The 20,365-nt window shown below is 35.6% G+C and overlaps 1 protein-coding gene across 2 annotated transcripts in view; it reads right to left on the bottom strand.

Annotated features, from left to right (window-relative positions):
* The window catches only part of LOC126737945 (protein yippee-like 2), a 63,046-nt gene that overhangs the window by 13,679 nt on the left and 29,002 nt on the right, over window positions 1-20,365 (bottom strand). For both annotated transcript variants that reach the window (XM_050443064.1, XM_050443065.1), the window contains 3 exons: window positions 15,227-15,428; window positions 12,254-12,297; window positions 11,971-12,079 (listed from right to left, as the gene is read on the bottom strand). In XM_050443064.1, the coding sequence (XP_050299021.1) occupies window positions 11,971-12,079; window positions 12,254-12,297; window positions 15,227-15,428 (355 nt within the window). The remainder of the gene's footprint in view (window positions 1-11,970; window positions 12,080-12,253; window positions 12,298-15,226; window positions 15,429-20,365) is intronic.

Genomic DNA, 20,365 nt, shown 5'->3' with positions numbered 1-20,365 from the left:
AAATGAATGAGTGGTTGAGAGAATTTTATAAAAGGATAAAATTTTCTAGTTTATCTGATTATAGAGTTGAGGTATTTTTCAGGATGGAGTGTCTAACAAAAAATCAAAATCTCCTGCTTTTTTATTTATTTTTTTCATTTATGTAATTACATATTGAGTTCCAGCCATTTGGAGTTACTTTTTTACAATTTTATTCCAGGCATTTCATCTTGTTTTCTTACGATTTCTTACGATTTCTAAAGATTTAATTTTTTTTGCCATTTTTCACAAATTAAATATTATTTTTTTTATTTCCAGGCACTTAAAATAATAGTGTCTTCCAGGGTCAATGTTTAAATCATTGCTTGCAATAAAATGGAAAAAAATTCAAATGTCTGAAAAAAATAAAAAACGACTTCGGATGCATGGAATATAATGAAAAAATATTTCAAATGTTTGGAATAAAATGACCCCTACATTGGCATAAATGTCTATCTGACATCCAGAAATCATACACGATCGCTATGAAATTATGCCTCTCGTCTGTATTTGGATTAAATACGTTGGAAAACTAACATTTCCAGGCAATCCAGAATGTTCCTGGAAGGTGAGATGCGGTAGAAAGTGAAAAAGTGGACTTTTAACCCCTAAATCGGCATAAATGTCTATCTGACATCCAGAAATCATCTACGATCGCCATGAAATTATGCCTCTCGTCTGTATTTGGATTAAATACGTTGGAAAAGTAACATTTCCAAGCAATCCAGAGTGTTCCTGGAAGGTGAGATGCGGTAGAAAGTGAAAAAGTGGACTTTTAACCCCTAAATCGGCATAAATGTCTATCTGACATCCAGAAATCATCTACGATCGCCATGAAATTATGCCTCTCGTCTGTATTTGGATTAAATACGTTGGAAAACTAACATTTCCAGGCAATCCAGAATGTTCCTGGAAGGTGAGATGCGGTAGAAAGTGAAAAAGTGGACTTTTAACCCCTTAATCGGCATAAATGTCTATCTGACATATAGAAATCATCTACGATCGCTATGAAATTATGCCTCTCGTCTGTATTTGGATTAAATACGTTGGAAAACTAACATTTCCAGGCAATCCAGAATGTTCCTGGAAGGTGAGATGCGGTAGAAAGTGAAAAAGTGGACTTTTAACCCCTAAATCGGCATAAATGTCTATCTGACATCCAGAAATCATCTACGATCGCCATGAAATTATGCCTCTCGTCTGTATTTGGATTAAATACGTTGGAAAAGTAACATTTCCAAGCAATCCAGAGTGTTCCTGGAAGGTGAGATGCGGAAGAAAGTGAAAAAGTGGACTTTTAACCCCTAAATCGGCATAAATGTCTATCTGACATCCAGAAATCATCTACGATCGCCATGAAATTATGCCTCTCGTCTGTATTTGGATTAAATACGTTGGAAAAGTAACATTTCCAAGCAATCCAGAGTGTTCCTGGAAGGTGAGATGCGGTAGAAAGTGAAAAAGTGGACTTTTAACCCCTAAATCGGCATAAATGTCTATCTGACATCCAGAAATCATCTACGATCGCCATGAAATTATGCCTCTCGTCTGTATTTGGATTAAATACGTTGGAAAACTAACATTTCCAGGCAATCCAGAATGATCCTGGAAGGTGAGATGCGGTAGAAAGTGATAAAGTGGACTTTTAACCCCTAAATCGGCATAAATGTCTATCTGACATCCAGAAATCATCTACGATCGCCATGAAATTATGCCTCTCGTCTGTATTTGGATTAAATACGTTGGAAAACTAACATTTCCAGGCAATCCAGAATGTTCCTGGAAGGTGAGATGCGGTAGAAAGTGAAAAAGTGGACTTTTAACCCCTTAATCGGCATAAATGTCTATCTGACATATAGAAATCATCTACGATCGCTATGAAATTATGCCTCTCGTCTGTATTTGGATTAAATACGTTGGAAAACTAACATTTCCAGGCAATCCAGAATGTTCCTGGAAGGTGAGATGCGGTAGAAAGTGAAAAAGTGGACTTTTAACCCCTAAATCGGCATAAATGTCTATCTGACATCCAGAAATCATCTACGATCGCCATGAAATTATGCCTCTCGTCTGTATTTGGATTAAATACGTTGGAAAAGTAACATTTCCAAGCAATCCAGAGTGTTCCTGGAAGGTGAGATGCGGAAGAAAGTGAAAAAGTGGACTTTTAACCCCTAAATCGGCATAAATGTCTATCTGACATCCAGAAATCATCTACGATCGCCATGAAATTATGCCTCTCGTCTGTATTTGGATTAAATACGTTGGAAAAGTAACATTTCCAAGCAATCCAGAGTGTTCCTGGAAGGTGAGATGCGGTAGAAAGTGAAAAAGTGGACTTTTAACCCCTAAATCGGCATAAATGTCTATCTGACATCCAGAAATCATCTACGATCGCCATGAAATTATGCCTCTCGTCTGTATTTGGATTAAATACGTTGGAAAACTAACATTTCCAGGCAATCCAGAATGATCCTGGAAGGTGAGATGCGGTAGAAAGTGATAAAGTGGACTTTTAACCCCTAAATCGGCATAAATGTCTATCTGACATCCAGAAATCATCTACGATCGCCATGAAATTATGCCTCTCGTCTGTATTTGGATTAAATACGTTGGAAAACTAACATTTCCAGGCAATCCAGAATGTTCCTGGAAGGTGAGATGCGGTAGAAAGTGAAAGAGTGGACTTTTAACCCCTAAATCGGCATAAATGTCTATCTGACATCCAGAAATCATCTACGATCGCCATGAAATTATGCCTCTCGTCTGTATTTGGATTAAATACGTTGGAAAAGTAACATTTCCAAGCAATCCAGAGTGTTCCTGGAAGGTGAGATGCGGAAGAAAGTGAAAAAAGTGGACTTTTAACCCCTAAATCGGCATAAATGTCTATCTGACATCCAGAAATCATCTACGATCGCCATGAAATTATGCCTCTCGTCTGTATTTGGATTAAATACGTTGGAAAACTAACATTTCCAGGCAATCCAGAATGTTCCTGGAAGGTGAGATGCGGTAGAAAGTGAAAAAGTGGACTTTTAACCCCTTAATCGGCATAAATGTCTATCTGACATCCAGAAATCATCTACGATCGCCATGAAATTATGCCTCTCGTCTGTATTTGGATTAAATACGTTGGAAAACTAACATTTCCAGGCAATCCAGAATGTTCCTGGAAGGTGAGATGCGGTAGAAAGTGAAAAAGTGGACTTTTAACCCCTTAATCGGCATAAATGTCTATCTGACATATAGAAATCATCTACGATCGCTATGAAATTATGCCTCTCGTCTGTATTTGGATTAAATACGTTGGAAAACTAACATTTCCAGGCAATCCAGAATGTTCCTGGAAGGTGAGATGCGGTAGAAAGTGAAAAAGTGGACTTTTAACCCCTAAATCGGCATAAATGTCTATCTGACATCCAGAAATCATCTACGATCGCCATGAAATTATGCCTCTCGTCTGTATTTGGATTAAATACGTTGGAAAAGTAACATTTCCAAGCAATCCAGAGTGTTCCTGGAAGGTGAGATGCGGAAGAAAGTGAAAAAGTGGACTTTTAACCCCTAAATCGGCATAAATGTCTATCTGACATCCAGAAATCATCTACGATCGCCATGAAATTATGCCTCTCGTCTGTATTTGGATTAAATACGTTGGAAAAGTAACATTTCCAAGCAATCCAGAGTGTTCCTGGAAGGTGAGATGCGGTAGAAAGTGAAAAAGTGGACTTTTAACCCCTAAATCGGCATAAATGTCTATCTGACATCCAGAAATCATCTACGATCGCCATGAAATTATGCCTCTCGTCTGTATTTGGATTAAATACGTTGGAAAACTAACATTTCCAGGCAATCCAGAATGATCCTGGAAGGTGAGATGCGGTAGAAAGTGATAAAGTGGACTTTTAACCCCTAAATCGGCATAAATGTCTATCTGACATCCAGAAATCATCTACGATCGCCATGAAATTATGCCTCTCGTCTGTATTTGGATTAAATACGTTGGAAAACTAACATTTCCAGGCAATCCAGAATGTTCCTGGAAGGTGAGATGCGGTAGAAAGTGAAAAAGTGGACTTTTAACCCCTTAATCGGCATAAATGTCTATCTGACATATAGAAATCATCTACGATCGCTATGAAATTATGCCTCTCGTCTGTATTTGGATTAAATACGTTGGAAAACTAACATTTCCAGGCAATCCAGAATGTTCCTGGAAGGTGAGATGCGGTAGAAAGTGAAAAAGTGGACTTTTAACCCCTAAATCGGCATAAATGTCTATCTGACATCCAGAAATCATCTACGATCGCCATGAAATTATGCCTCTCGTCTGTATTTGGATTAAATACGTTGGAAAAGTAACATTTCCAAGCAATCCAGAGTGTTCCTGGAAGGTGAGATGCGGAAGAAAGTGAAAAAGTGGACTTTTAACCCCTAAATCGGCATAAATGTCTATCTGACATCCAGAAATCATCTACGATCGCCATGAAATTATGCCTCTCGTCTGTATTTGGATTAAATACGTTGGAAAAGTAACATTTCCAAGCAATCCAGAGTGTTCCTGGAAGGTGAGATGCGGTAGAAAGTGAAAAAGTGGACTTTTAACCCCTAAATCGGCATAAATGTCTATCTGACATCCAGAAATCATCTACGATCGCCATGAAATTATGCCTCTCGTCTGTATTTGGATTAAATACGTTGGAAAACTAACATTTCCAGGCAATCCAGAATGTTCCTGGAAGGTGAGATGCGGTAGAAAGTGAAAAAGTGGACTTTTAACCCCTTAATCGGCATAAATGTCTATCTGACATATAGAAATCATCTACGATCGCTATGAAATTATGCCTCTCGTCTGTATTTGGATTAAATACGTTGGAAAACTAACATTTCCAGGCAATCCAGAATGTTCCTGGAAGGTGAGATGCGGTAGAAAGTGAAAAAGTGGACTTTTAACCCCTAAATCGGCATAAATGTCTATCTGACATCCAGAAATCATCTACGATCGCCATGAAATTATGCCTCTCGTCTGTATTTGGATTAAATACGTTGGAAAACTAACATTTCCAGGCAATCCAGAATGATCCTGGAAGGTGAGATGCGGTAGAAAGTGATAAAGTGGACTTTTAACCCCTAAATCGGCATAAATGTCTATCTGACATCCAGAAATCATCTACGATCGCCATGAAATTATGCCTCTCGTCTGTATTTGGATTAAATACGTTGGAAAACTAACATTTCCAGGCAATCCAGAATGTTCCTGGAAGGTGAGATGCGGTAGAAAGTGAAAAAGTGGACTTTTAACCCCTTAATCGGCATAAATGTCTATCTGACATATAGAAATCATCTACGATCGCTATGAAATTATGCCTCTCGTCTGTATTTGGATTAAATACGTTGGAAAACTAACATTTCCAGGCAATCCAGAATGTTCCTGGAAGGTGAGATGCGGTAGAAAGTGAAAAAGTGGACTTTTAACCCCTAAATCGGCATAAATGTCTATCTGACATCCAGAAATCATCTACGATCGCCATGAAATTATGCCTCTCGTCTGTATTTGGATTAAATACGTTGGAAAACTAACATTTCCAGGCAATCCAGAATGTTCCTGGAAGGTGAGATGCGGTAGAAAGTGAAAAAGTGGACTTTTAACCCCTTAATCGGCATAAATGTCTATCTGACATATAGAAATCATCTACGATCGCTATGAAATTATGCCTCTCGTCTGTATTTGGATTAAATACGTTGGAAAACTAACATTTCCAGGCAATCCAGAATGTTCCTGGAAGGTGAGATGCGGTAGAAAGTGAAAAAGTGGACTTTTAACCCCTAAATCGGCATAAATGTCTATCTGACATCCAGAAATCATCTACGATCGCCATGAAATTATGCCTCTCGTCTGTATTTGGATTAAATACGTTGGAAAAGTAACATTTCCAAGCAATCCAGAGTGTTCCTGGAAGGTGAGATGCGGAAGAAAGTGAAAAAGTGGACTTTTAACCCCTAAATCGGCATAAATGTCTATCTGACATCCAGAAATCATCTACGATCGCCATGAAATTATGCCTCTCGTCTGTATTTGGATTAAATACGTTGGAAAAGTAACATTTCCAAGCAATCCAGAGTGTTCCTGGAAGGTGAGATGCGGTAGAAAGTGAAAAAGTGGACTTTTAACCCCTAAATCGGCATAAATGTCTATCTGACATCCAGAAATCATCTACGATCGCCATGAAATTATGCCTCTCGTCTGTATTTGGATTAAATACGTTGGAAAACTAACATTTCCAGGCAATCCAGAATGATCCTGGAAGGTGAGATGCGGTAGAAAGTGATAAAGTGGACTTTTAACCCCTAAATCGGCATAAATGTCTATCTGACATCCAGAAATCATCTACGATCGCCATGAAATTATGCCTCTCGTCTGTATTTGGATTAAATACGTTGGAAAACTAACATTTCCAGGCAATCCAGAATGTTCCTGGAAGGTGAGATGCGGTAGAAAGTGAAAAAGTGGACTTTTAACCCCTTAATCGGCATAAATGTCTATCTGACATATAGAAATCATCTACGATCGCTATGAAATTATGCCTCTCGTCTGTATTTGGATTAAATACGTTGGAAAACTAACATTTCCAGGCAATCCAGAATGTTCCTGGAAGGTGAGATGCGGTAGAAAGTGAAAAAGTGGACTTTTAACCCCTAAATCGGCATAAATGTCTATCTGACATCCAGAAATCATCTACGATCGCCATGAAATTATGCCTCTCGTCTGTATTTGGATTAAATACGTTGGAAAAGTAACATTTCCAAGCAATCCAGAGTGTTCCTGGAAGGTGAGATGCGGAAGAAAGTGAAAAAGTGGACTTTTAACCCCTAAATCGGCATAAATGTCTATCTGACATCCAGAAATCATCTACGATCGCCATGAAATTATGCCTCTCGTCTGTATTTGGATTAAATACGTTGGAAAAGTAACATTTCCAAGCAATCCAGAGTGTTCCTGGAAGGTGAGATGCGGTAGAAAGTGAAAAAGTGGACTTTTAACCCCTAAATCGGCATAAATGTCTATCTGACATCCAGAAATCATCTACGATCGCCATGAAATTATGCCTCTCGTCTGTATTTGGATTAAATACGTTGGAAAACTAACATTTCCAGGCAATCCAGAATGATCCTGGAAGGTGAGATGCGGTAGAAAGTGATAAAGTGGACTTTTAACCCCTAAATCGGCATAAATGTCTATCTGACATCCAGAAATCATCTACGATCGCCATGAAATTATGCCTCTCGTCTGTATTTGGATTAAATACGTTGGAAAACTAACATTTCCAGGCAATCCAGAATGTTCCTGGAAGGTGAGATGCGGTAGAAAGTGAAAGAGTGGACTTTTAACCCCTAAATCGGCATAAATGTCTATCTGACATCCAGAAATCATCTACGATCGCCATGAAATTATGCCTCTCGTCTGTATTTGGATTAAATACGTTGGAAAAGTAACATTTCCAAGCAATCCAGAGTGTTCCTGGAAGGTGAGATGCGGAAGAAAGTGAAAAAGTGGACTTTTAACCCCTAAATCGGCATAAATGTCTATCTGACATCCAGAAATCATCTACGATCGCCATGAAATTATGCCTCTCGTCTGTATTTGGATTAAATACGTTGGAAAAGTAACATTTCCAAGCAATCCAGAGTGTTCCTGGAAGGTGAGATGCGGTAGAAAGTGAAAAAGTGGACTTTTAACCCCTAAATCGGCATAAATGTCTATCTGACATCCAGAAATCATCTACGATCGCCATGAAATTATGCCTCTCGTCTGTATTTGGATTAAATACGTTGGAAAACTAACATTTCCAGGCAATCCAGAATGATCCTGGAAGGTGAGATGCGGTAGAAAGTGATAAAGTGGACTTTTAACCCCTAAATCGGCATAAATGTCTATCTGACATCCAGAAATCATCTACGATCGCCATGAAATTATGCCTCTCGTCTGTATTTGGATTAAATACGTTGGAAAACTAACATTTCCAGGCAATCCAGAATGTTCCTGGAAGGTGAGATGCGGTAGAAAGTGAAAGAGTGGACTTTTAACCCCTAAATCGGCATAAATGTCTATCTGACATCCAGAAATCATCTACGATCGCCATGAAATTATGCCTCTCGTCTGTATTTGGATTAAATACGTTGGAAAAGTAACATTTCCAAGCAATCCAGAGTGTTCCTGGAAGGTGAGATGCGGAAGAAAGTGAAAAAGTGGACTTTTAACCCCTAAATCGGCATAAATGTCTATCTGACATCCAGAAATCATCTACGATCGCCATGAAATTATGCCTCTCGTCTGTATTTGGATTAAATACGTTGGAAAAGTAACATTTCCAAGCAATCCAGAGTGTTCCTGGAAGGTGAGATGCGGTAGAAAGTGAAAAAGTGGACTTTTAACCCCTAAATCGGCATAAATGTCTATCTGACATCCAGAAATCATCTACGATCGCCATGAAATTATGCCTCTCGTCTGTATTTGGATTAAATACGTTGGAAAACTAACATTTCCAGGCAATCCAGAATGTTCCTGGAAGGTGAGATGCGGTAGAAAGTGAAAGAGTGGACTTTTAACCCCTAAATCGGCATAAATGTCTATCTGACATCCAGAAATCATCTACGATCGCCATGAAATTATGCCTCTCGTCTGTATTTGGATTAAATACGTTGGAAAACTAACATTTCCAGGCAATCCAGAATGTTCCTGGAAGGTGAGATGCGGTAGAAAGTGAAAGAGTGGACTTTTAACCCCTAAATCGGCATAAATGTCTATCTGACATCCAGAAATCATCTACGATCGCCATGAAATTATGCCTCTCGTCTGTATTTGGATTAAATACGTTGGAAAACTAACATTTCCAGGCAATCCAGAATGATCCTGGAAGGTGAGATGCGGTAGAAAGTGATAAAGTGGACTTTTAACCCCTAAATCGGCATAAATGTCTATCTGACATCCAGAAATCATCTACGATCGCCATGAAATTATGCCTCTCGTCTGTATTTGGATTAAATACGTTGGAAAAGTAACATTTCCAGGCAATCCAGAATGTTCCTGGAAGGTGAGATGCGGTAGAAAGTGAAAGAGTGGACTTTTAACCCCTAAATCGGCATAAATGTCTATCTGACATCCAGAAATCATCTACGATCGCCATGAAATTATGCCTCTCGTCTGTATTTGGATTAAATACGTTAGAAAACTAACATTTCCAGGCAATCCAGAATGATCCTGGAAGGTGAGATGCGGTAGAAAGTGATAAAGTGGACTTTTAACCCCTAAATCGGCATAAATGTCTATCTGACATCCAGAAATCATCTACGATCGCCATGAAATTATGCCTCTCGTCTGTATTTGGATTAAATACGTTAGAAAACTAACATTTCCAGGCAATCCAGAATGATCCTGGAAGGTGAGATGCGGTAGAAAGTGATAAAGTGGACTTTTAACCCCTAAATCGGCATAAATGTCTATCTGACATCCAGAAATCATCTACGATCGCCATGAAATTATGCCTCTCGTCTGTATTTGGATTAAATACGTTAGAAAACTAACATTTCCAGGCAATCCAGAATGATCCTGGAAGGTGAGATGCGGTAGAAAGTGATAAAGTGGACTTTTAACCCCTAAATCGGCATAAATGTCTATCTGACATCCAGAAATCATCTACGATCGCCATGAAATTATGCCTCTCGTCTGTATTTGGATTAAATACGTTGGAAAAGTAACATTTCCAAGCAATCCAGAGTGTTCCTGGAAGGTGAGATGCGGTAGAAAGTGAAAAAGTGGACTTTTAACCCCTAAATCGGCATAAATGTCTATCTGACATCCAGAAATCATCTACGATCGCCATGAAATTATGCCTCTCGTCTGTATTTGGATTAAATACGTTGGAAAACTAACATTTCCAGGCAATCCAGAATGTTCCTGGAAGGTGAGATGCGGTAGAAAGTGAAAGAGTGGACTTTTAACCCCTAAATCGGCATAAATGTCTATCTGACATCCAGAAATCATCTACGATCGCTATGAAATTATGCCTCTCGTCTGTATTTGGATTAAACACATTGGAAAAGTAACACTTCCAGGAAATCCAGAATGTTCCTGGAAGGTGAGATGCGGTAGAAAGTGAAAGAGTGGACTTTTAACCCCTAAATCGGCATAAATGTCTATCTGACATCCAGAAATCATCTACGATCGCTATGAAATTATGCCTCTCGTCTGTATTTGGATTAAATACGTTGGAAAAGTAACATTTCCAGGCAATCCAGAATGTTCCTGGAAGGTGAGATGCGGTAGAAAGTGAAAAAGTGGACTTTTAACCCCTAAATCGGCATAAATGTCTATCTGACATCCAGAAATCATCTACGATCGCCATGAAATTATGCCTCTCGTCTGTATTTGGATTAAATACGTTGGAAAAGTAACATTTCCAGGCAATCCAGAATGTTCCTGGAAGGTGAGATGCGGTAGAAAGTGAAAGAGTGGACTTTTAACCCCTAAATCGGCATAAATGTCTATCTGACATCCAGAAATCATCTACGATCGCTATGAAATTATGCCTCTCGTCTGTATTTGGATTAAACACATTGGAAAAGTAACATTTCCAGGCAATCCAGAATGTTCCTGGAAGGTGAGATGCGGTAGAAAGTGAAAAAGTGGACTTTTAACCCCTAAATCGGCATAAATGTCTATCTGACATCCAGAAATCATCTACGATCGCCATGAAATTATGCCTCTCGTCTGTATTTGGATTAAATACGTTGGAAAACTAACATTTCCAGGCAATCCAGAATGATCCTGGAAGGTGAGATGCGGTAGAAAGTGATAAAGTGGACTTTTAACCCCTAAATCGGCATAAATGTCTATCTGACATCCAGAAATCATCTACGATCGCCATGAAATTATGCCTCTCGTCTGTATTTGGATTAAATACGTTGGAAAACTAACATTTCCAGGCAATCCAGAATGTTCCTGGAAGGTGAGATGCGGTAGAAAGTGAAAGAGTGGACTTTTAACCCCTAAATCGGCATAAATGTCTATCTGACATCCAGAAATCATCTACGATCGCTATGAAATTATGCCTCTCGTCTGTATTTGGATTAAACACATTGGAAAAGTAACACTTCCAGGAAATCCAGAATGTTCCTGGAAGGTGAGATGCGGTAGAAAGTGAAAGAGTGGACTTTTAACCCCTAAATCGGCATAAATGTCTATCTGACATCCAGAAATCATCTACGATCGCCATGAAATTATGCCTCTCGTCTGTATTTGGATTAAATACGTTGGAAAAGTAACATTTCCAGGCAATCCAGAATGTTCCTGGAAGGTGAGATGCGGTAGAAAGTGAAAAAGTGGACTTTTAACCCCTAAATCGGCATAAATGTCTATCTGACATCCAGAAATCATCTACGATCGTTATGAAATTATGCCTCTCGTCTGTATTTGGATTAAATACGTTGGAAAAGTAACATTTCCAGGCAATCCAGAATGTTCCTGGAAGGTGAGATGCGGTAGAAAGTGAAAGAGTGGACTTTTAACCCCTAAATCGGCATAAATGTCTATCTGACATCCAGAAATCATCTACGATCGCTATGAAATTATGCCTAAATAAATGAATAAAATTTTTTTTGTTTATTTTCCAGTTTTACATTTTCTGTATCATCCAAAAATTTGAAATATTTTGCCTCTTAAAGAAAATTTTGAATTTCACAGACAGTTTGGATAAATTTAAATTTATTGAGTGTTTCTGGAATTTGGAATATTTTTCCCTTTTCCAGGTTACTGAAGAAAGATCTGTTTTCTTTTGTAATACCTGTAATAAATTCCAAGCTGGAAACATGCTTGGAAACATTTGGTTAAAATGATCCCTAAAATCACTCCGAAAGATCTACAATAAATAAACTACGAAAACGAAAACATACATATTTCCATCCTAAAGTCGTTTTACAGCATTCACAAAAAATATCGGCTACGGCATGTAAACCCGTCAGCAGTACTCGTTCCTCGGCTGGTCCGCAAGCGACGTTCACCCTGCAAAAAAAATTAATCGCGTTTCATAACAATATGCAACACAATAAAAGTGAATTTCCCACGTTATTCGTGACCTAACAACAAATTGAAAAGTAGGTCTATGAATAAAATGAATCATATCACTCATCAATTTTATTATAAAGAAAAGAAATCATAATATCGCGTAATACTTACACGGAATTGAATAGGTACGCTCGACCCTGGGATCCTTGGAATGACTGCAATAAATAAAGAAAATATACGTTAGAAACTATCGAAACGAGTGGAAAAACGAATTTTCTCACGATTTCCATTTATGCTGACGCCCTAACTTAATTTCCGCCCTCTACTGCTACATCAATTAACTGACTGTATGTAATTAAAAGGAAATCAGAAAAGTGACGGTAAGAACAGACTACTACGAATTAACCAATTTCAGGCACCGAGGAAAAATTTCCCTAAATTAATCGAATCGTGTAATCAACGCTTCATTTGAATAAGAAAGCGACTAGTTCGTTAATTAAAAAAAACAAAACTGGTTTTAATTGAGTGCCTTTGGGGGTTTCTGCCAATAGGGATCTGTCGTCTGCTAAACGTCACTACAGTAGTATAATGAGTATTGAATATTCTGCTTTTTGTTTTATGAAAATAATCCAATTCCTTCTTGAGATATCGGACTTTGAATATTAAACATTATTAGTTGATATTTAAAAAAAAATCTTGAACAGGTTTGAACTTAAAATACTATTTTTTAAAGAATATTCTTCTGAATATTGTGGTTTTTATTTAATGAGAATATTCCTATTTGTTCTTGAGATATTGGACTTTGAAGTAAGTGGTCACTTTGAAGATAAAACACTGTTCTTAGACACCGTTGCTTAAAATTACAGATATTTCAGAAAATTTTGCTTGCACAGGGTCAAAATCTAAACCCTATTTTTAAAGAATATTCTTCTGACTATCATACTTTTTAAGTAAAATCTGTATTGTTGTGACGAATTCATAATGAGTTACTTATTATATTGGGTATTACGTCACTTATAGCAAAAATCAATTTAGAAATCTTTTATTTTGAAAATCAAACACTATTATTGGACATCACTATTTATAATGGCCAATATTTTAGAAGAATTTGCTTGCACAGGCTTAGAATATTTTTAAAGAATATTCTTCCGAATATTATACTTTTTATTTCATAAAAATCCTTCTATTCGTTTTTGAGATATTGGACTTGGATATAAGTGGTCACTTCGAAAATTAAACATTGTTTTTAGACTCTGTTGCTTAAAATGGCCTATATTTAAAAATATTTTGCTTGCACAGGCTTGAACTCAAAATAATATTTATACAGAATATTGTGCTGAATATTACGCTTTTTGTTTAATGAGAATATTCCTATTAGTTTTTAAGTTTTTCGACTTTGAAGTGAGAGGTCACTTTGAAAGTGAAATAGTGTTCATGGACATCACTGCTTAAAATGGCCTATATTTCAGAAAATTTTTCTTGCACAAGGTTGAACTCTTAACAATATTTTTACAGAATATTCTGCTGAATATCCTGCTTTTGGTTTCATGAGAATACTCCCATTCTATACTGAGATATTATACTTGAAAGTAAGTGGTCACTTTCAAGATCATTGTTCTCGGTCACCACTACTTAAAATGGTCGATATTAGAGCCGAAAAACGGAAAAATCTTCGATTACTTTTATACGGTTGTAGCTTTGGACTTTTAAATGTGACGTTCTTACTGGTTGAAATATTGGCTTCTTATTGACCAATACTATGACTCAACGTAATATATTATTTTGAGATATTGGATTTTGAAGTAAATGGTCGCTTTGAAAATCAATCGCTGTATTCACAATATTCTGCTGAATATCCTGCTTTTTATTTCATGAGAATATTCCTACTAGTTTTCAAGATTTTCGACTTTAAAGTGAGAGGTCACTTTGAAAACGAAATATTGTTCATGGACATCACTGCTTAAAATTGCCTATATTTCAGAAAATTTTCTTTGTGCAGCCTTGAACTGTAAACAAAATTTTTAGAGAATATTCTGCTGAATATCTTGCTTTTCGTTTCATGAAAATATTCCTATTAGTTTTCAAGATATTCCACTTTGAAGTAAGAGGTTACTTTGAAGGTGAAACATTGTCTTAAAATGGCCGATAAGTTCAGAAAATTTTGCTTGCACAAGGTTGAACTCTGAACAATATTTTTACAGAATATTCTGCTGAATATCCTCCTATTTGTTTCATGAAAATATTTCTATTAATTTTCCAGATATTCAATTTTGAAGGGGTCATGTTGGAGGTGAAACATTGTTTATGGACAACATTTTTTAAAATGTTCGATATTTCATAAAAAAAATTCTTGGACAAGTTTGATCTTCAAGTAATATTAAAAGAGAATATTCTTTCGAATATTTTACTTTTTGTTGAATGAAAAAATTCCGATCCGTTTTTGAGATATTCGATTTGGAAGTAAGTGGTCATTTTGAAGATTTACTATTCTTGGACATCAATACTTAAAATGTCCGATATTTCTTTAAAAAAAATTAGGGCAGGCTTGAATTCTAAACAATATATTTACAGAATATTCTGCTAAATATGATGCTTTTTATTTCACGAGAATAGCTCTCTTAGTTTTTGAAATTTCCGCGTTTGAAGTGAGTGGTCACCTTGGAGAGGAACCATTGTTCTTAGATACCTCTACTTATAATAGCAAGTATATCTGAAATTTTTGCTCGGACAGTTTTGGACCCTAAACAACATTTTTAAAGAATACTCTTCGGAATACTTTGCTTTTGGTCCTATGAGAATAGTCCTATTCTTTTTCCTGAAATTGAAGTTTGAGTGGTCATATAAAAGATCCTTATTCTGAAAATCCAAGGATTCATCCTTGGACACCACTGCCAAAAAAAAAATACACATCACTACTGAAATTTCTACTTGTACTGAGTTAGTCCTAAAACAAAATTTTTAGGAAAAATTCTTTAGTTTATCAGACTTTTTGCCTCATAAAAATAGACCAATCAACGTTGTTGAGCTATTCAGCTTCAAAGTGACTGCTCACGTTGGAGTTGGTCAACTCCACCTACAAACCACACTAGAACACCCTCACTTTTAAAACCCTTACAGCTACTCTCCCATCATCGACCTTTTTACCTTTGAAATAAGTTCATCGTGATTGGCTAAATGGGCCCTGCAATGTATGCAGGAATAAGTGCGATGACACTGCGGGGGCAGGTACGCCTGGAACGTTTTCACCATGACGGTCGATGGTGGTGCTGCTGCTGTTGGTGGTACTGCTGTAGCTGACTGCGGACGACGCTCTGGCGATAGCGCGGGCCATGCGGACCCGTTACACCTGCAACCAGAACCACTTTTTATATTTATTTATTTATTGTATACCGGTCTGGTCAACTATCGTCTCACGTGCAACTCAATGATGCGAATCAATGGTCATTAGTTGTACGGAATCACGGAAGTAAGTGGTTTAGTATAGTAAAAAGTGATCTTTAATTTAGCAAAGTAAGTATCTGTATATCCGAGTTCTCCTTATTATCGGACGTCACGAATATTAGTACACAGGACCTCACTTAAGCGAGGAAAGCGAATGTATCAGGCGTGTTTGACTTGATATGATTATTATGTTGATATGTTATGACTATTATGAATTTAGTATGATTCACTTAAGTCTCTTGGATATTTGAGGTCTGCCTTTCCAAAATGTGGTACGAGAAGAGACCAAAAACTATTTTTAGAGAAAAAAATTGAATTTCTCCCTAAAATGTGAATTTTCTCAACACCTTGTAGATTAATTAAAAAACGCTGAAATAGGTGTCCAATGGAATTAATTAAAGAATCTATGTGCCAAATTTCAAATCTGTATGTGTCTTAGTTTTTGAGTTATGAGCACTTGGTGATGGTTATTAGAGAAAAAAATTGAATTTCTCCCTAAAATGTGAATTTTCTCAACACCTTGTAGATTAATTAAAAAACGCTGAAATAGGTGTCAAATGGAATTAATTAAAGAACCTATGTGCAAAGTTTCAAATCTGTATGTGTCTTAGTTTTTGAGTTATGAGCACTTGGTGATGGTTATTAGAGAAAAAAATTGAATTTCTCCCTAAAATGTGAATTTTCTCAACACCTTGTAGATTAATTAAAAAACGCTGAAATAGGTGTCAAATGAAATTAATTAAGGAATCTGTGTGCCCAATTTCAAATCTGTAGGTATCTTAGTTTTTGAATTATGAGCACTTGGTGATGGTTTTTAGAAAAAAAATTGAATTTCTCCCTAAAATGTGAATTTTCTCAACACCTTGTAGATTAATTAAAAAACGCTGAAATAGGTGTCCAATGGAATTAATTAAAGAATCTGTATGCCAAATTTCAAATCTGTAGGTATCTTAGTTTTTGAATTATGAGCACTTGGTGATGGTTTTTAGAAAAAAAATTGAATTTCCCCCTAAAATGTGAATTTTCTCAACACCTTGTAGATTAATTAAAAAACGCTGAAATAGGTGTCCAATGGAATTAATTAAAGAATCTGTATGCCAAATTTCAAATCTGTAGGTATCTTAGTTTTTGAGTTATGAGCACTTGGTGATGGTTATTAGAGAAAAAAAATGAATTTCTCCCTAAAATGTGAATTTTCTCAACACCTTTTAGATTAATTAAAAAACGCTGAAATAGGTGTCCAATGGAATTAATCAAAGAACCTATGTGCAAAGTTTCAAATCTGTATGTATCTTAGTTTTTGAGTTATGAGCACTTGGTGATGGTTTTTAGAAAAAAAAATTAAATTTCTCCCTAAAATGTGAATTTTCTCAACACCTTGTAGATTAATTAAAAAACGCTGAAACAGGTGTCCAATGGAATTAATTAGGGAATCTGTGTGCCAAATTTCAAATCTATAGGTATCTTAGTTTTTGAGTTATGAGCACTTGGTGATGGTTTTTAGGAAAAAAATTGAATTTCTCCCTAAAATGTGAATTTTCTCAACACCTTGTAGATTAATTAAAAAACGCTGAAATAGGTGTCCAATGGAATTAATCAAAGAACCTATGTGCAAAGTTTCAAATCTGTATGTATCTTAGTTTTTGAGTTATGAGCACTTGGTGATGGTTTTTAGAAAAAAAAATGAATTTCTCCCAAAAATGTGAATTTTCTCAACACCTTGTAGATTAATTAAAAAACGCTGAAATAGGTGTCCAATGGAATTAATTAAGGAATCTGTGTGCCAAATTTCAAATCTGTATCTATCTTAGTTTTTGAGTTATGAGCACTTGGTGATGGTTTTTAGAAAAAAAAATTGAATTTCTCCCTAAAATGTGATTTTCTCAACACCTTGTAGATTAATTAAAAAACGCTGAAATAGGTGTCCAATGGAATTAATTAAGGAATCTGTGTGCCAAATTTCAAATCTGTATCTATCTTAGTTTTTGAGTTATGAGCACTTGGTGATGGTTTTTAGAAAAAAAAATTAAATTTCTCCCTAAAATGTGAATTTTCTCAACACCTTGTAGATTAATTAAAAAACGCTGAAATAGGTGTCCAATGGAATTAATTAAGGAATCTGTGTGCCAAATTTCAAATCTGTATCTATCTTAGTTTTTGAGTTATGAGCACTTGGTGATGGTTTTTAGAAAAAAAAATTAAATTTCTCCCTAAAATGTGAATTTTCTCAACACCTTGTAGATTAATTAAAAAACGCTGAAATAGGTGTCCAATGGAATTAATTAAGGAATCTGTGTGCCAAATTTCAAATCTGTATCTATCTTAGTTTTTGAGTTATGAGCACTTGGTGATGGTTTTTAGAAAAAAAAATTGAATTTCTCCCTAAAATGTGATTTTCTCAACACCTTGTAGATTAATTAAAAAACGCTGAAATAGGTGTCCAATGGAATTAATTAAGGAATCTGTGTGCCAAATTTCAAATCTGTATCTATCTTAGTTTTTGAGTTATGAGCACTTGGTGATGGTTTTTAGAAAAAAAAATTAAATTTCTCCCTAAAATGTGAATTTTCTCAACACCTTGTAGATTAATTAAAAAACGCTGAAATAGGTGTCCAATGGAATTAATTAAGGAATCTGTGTGCCAAATTTCAAATCTGTATCTATCTTAGTTTTTGAGTTATGAGCACTTGGTGATGGTTTTTAGAAAAAAAATTGAATTTCCCCCTAAAATGTGAATTTTCTCAACACCTTGTAGATTAATTAAAAAACGCTGAAATAGGTGTCCAATGGAATTAATTAAAGAATCTGTATGCCAAATTTCAAATCTGTAGGTATCTTAGTTTTTGAGTTATGAGCACTTGGTGATGGTTTTTAGAAAAAAAAATTAAATTTCTCCCTAAAATGTGAATTTTCTCAACACCTTGTAGATTAATTAAAAAACGCTGAAATAGGTGTCCAATGGAATTAATTAAGGAATCTGTGTGCCAAATTTCAAATCTGTATCTATCTTAGTTTTTGAGTTATGAGCACTTGGTGATGGTTTTTAGAAAAAAAAATTGAATTTCTCCCTAAAATGTGATTTTCTCAACACCTTGTAGATTAATTAAAAAACGCTGAAATAGGTGTCCAATGGAATTAATTAAGGAATCTGTGTGCCAAATTTCAAATCTGTATCTATCTTAGTTTTTGAGTTATGAGCACTTGGTGATGGTTTTTAGAAAAAAAAATTAAATTTCTCCCTAAAATGTGAATTTTCTCAACACCTTGTAGATTAATTAAAAAACGCTGAAATAGGTGTCCAATGGAATTAATTAAGGAATCTGTGTGCCAAATTTCAAATCTGTATCTATCTTAGTTTTTGAGTTATGAGCACTTGGTGATGGTTTTTAGAAAAAAAATTGAATTTCCCCCTAAAATGTGAATTTTCTCAACACCTTGTAGATTAATTAAAAAACGCTGAAATAGGTGTCCAATGGAATTAATTAAGGAATCTGTGTGCCAAATTTCAAATCTGTATCTATCTTAGTTTTTGAGTTATGAGCACTTGGTGATGGTTTTTAGAAAAAAAATTGAATTTCCCCCTAAAATGTGAATTTTCTCAACACCTTGTAGATTAATTAAAAAACGCTGAAATAGGTGTCCAATGGAATTAATTAAGGAATCTGTGTGCCAAATTTCAAATCTGTATCTATCTTAGTTTTTGAGTTATGAGCACTTGGTGATGGTTTTTAGAAAAAAAAATTGAATTTCTCCCTAAAATGTGATTTTCTCAACACCTTGTAGATTAATTAAAAAACGCTGAAATAGGTGTCCAATGGAATTAATTAAGGAATCTGTGTGCCAAATTTCAAATCTGTATCTATCTTAGTTTTTGAGTTATGAGCGCTTGGTGATGGTTATTAGAAAAAAAAATTGAATTTCTCCCTAAAATGTGATTTTCTCAACACCTTGTAGATTAATTAAAAAACGCTGAAATAGGTGTCCAATGGAATTAATTAAGGAATCTGTGTGCCAAATTTCAAATCTGTATCTATCTTAGTTTTTGAGTTATGAGCACTTGGTGATGGTTTTTAGAAAAAAAAATTAAATTTCTCCCTAAAATGTGAATTTTCTCAACACCTTGTAGATTAATTAAAAAACGCTGAAATAGGTGTCCAATGGAATTAATTAAAGAATCTGTATGCCAAATTTCAAATCTGTAGGTATCTTAGTTTTTGAGTTATGAGCACTTGGTGATGGTTATTAGAGAAAAAAATTGAATTTCTCCCTAAAATGTGAATTTTCTCAACACCTTTTAGATTAATTAAAAAACGCTGAAATAGGTGTCCAATGGAATTAATCAAAGAACCTATGTGCAAAGTTTCAAATCTGTATGTATCTTAGTTTTTGAGTTATGAGCACTTGGTGATGGTTTTTAGAAAAAAAAATTAAATTTCTCCCTAAAATGTGAATTTTCTCAACACCTTGTAGATTAATTAAAAAACGCTGAAATAGGTGTCCAATGGAATTAATTAGGGAATCTGTGTGCCAAATTTCAAATCTATAGGTATCTTAGTTTTTGAGTTATGAGCACTTGGTGATGGTTTTTAGGAAAAAAATTGAATTTCTCCCTAAAATGTGAATTTTCTCAACACCTTGTAGATTAATTAAAAAACGCTGAAATAGGTGTCCAATGGAATTAATCAAAGAACCTATGTGCAAAGTTTCAAATCTGTATGTATCTTAGTTTTTGAGTTATGAGCACTTGGTGATGGTTTTTAGAAAAAAAAATGAATTTCTCCCAAAAATGTGAATTTTCTCAACACCTTGTAGATTAATTAAAAAACGCTGAAATAGGTGTCC

The sequence above is a fragment of the Anthonomus grandis genome, chromosome 6 (assembly GCF_022605725.1).
Source record: "Anthonomus grandis grandis chromosome 6, icAntGran1.3, whole genome shotgun sequence".
Lineage (NCBI taxonomy): Eukaryota > Metazoa > Arthropoda > Insecta > Coleoptera > Curculionidae > Anthonomus > Anthonomus grandis.
Note: the sequence above shows the minus strand (reverse complement) of the source record. Positions and strands in the feature narration are given on the sequence as shown.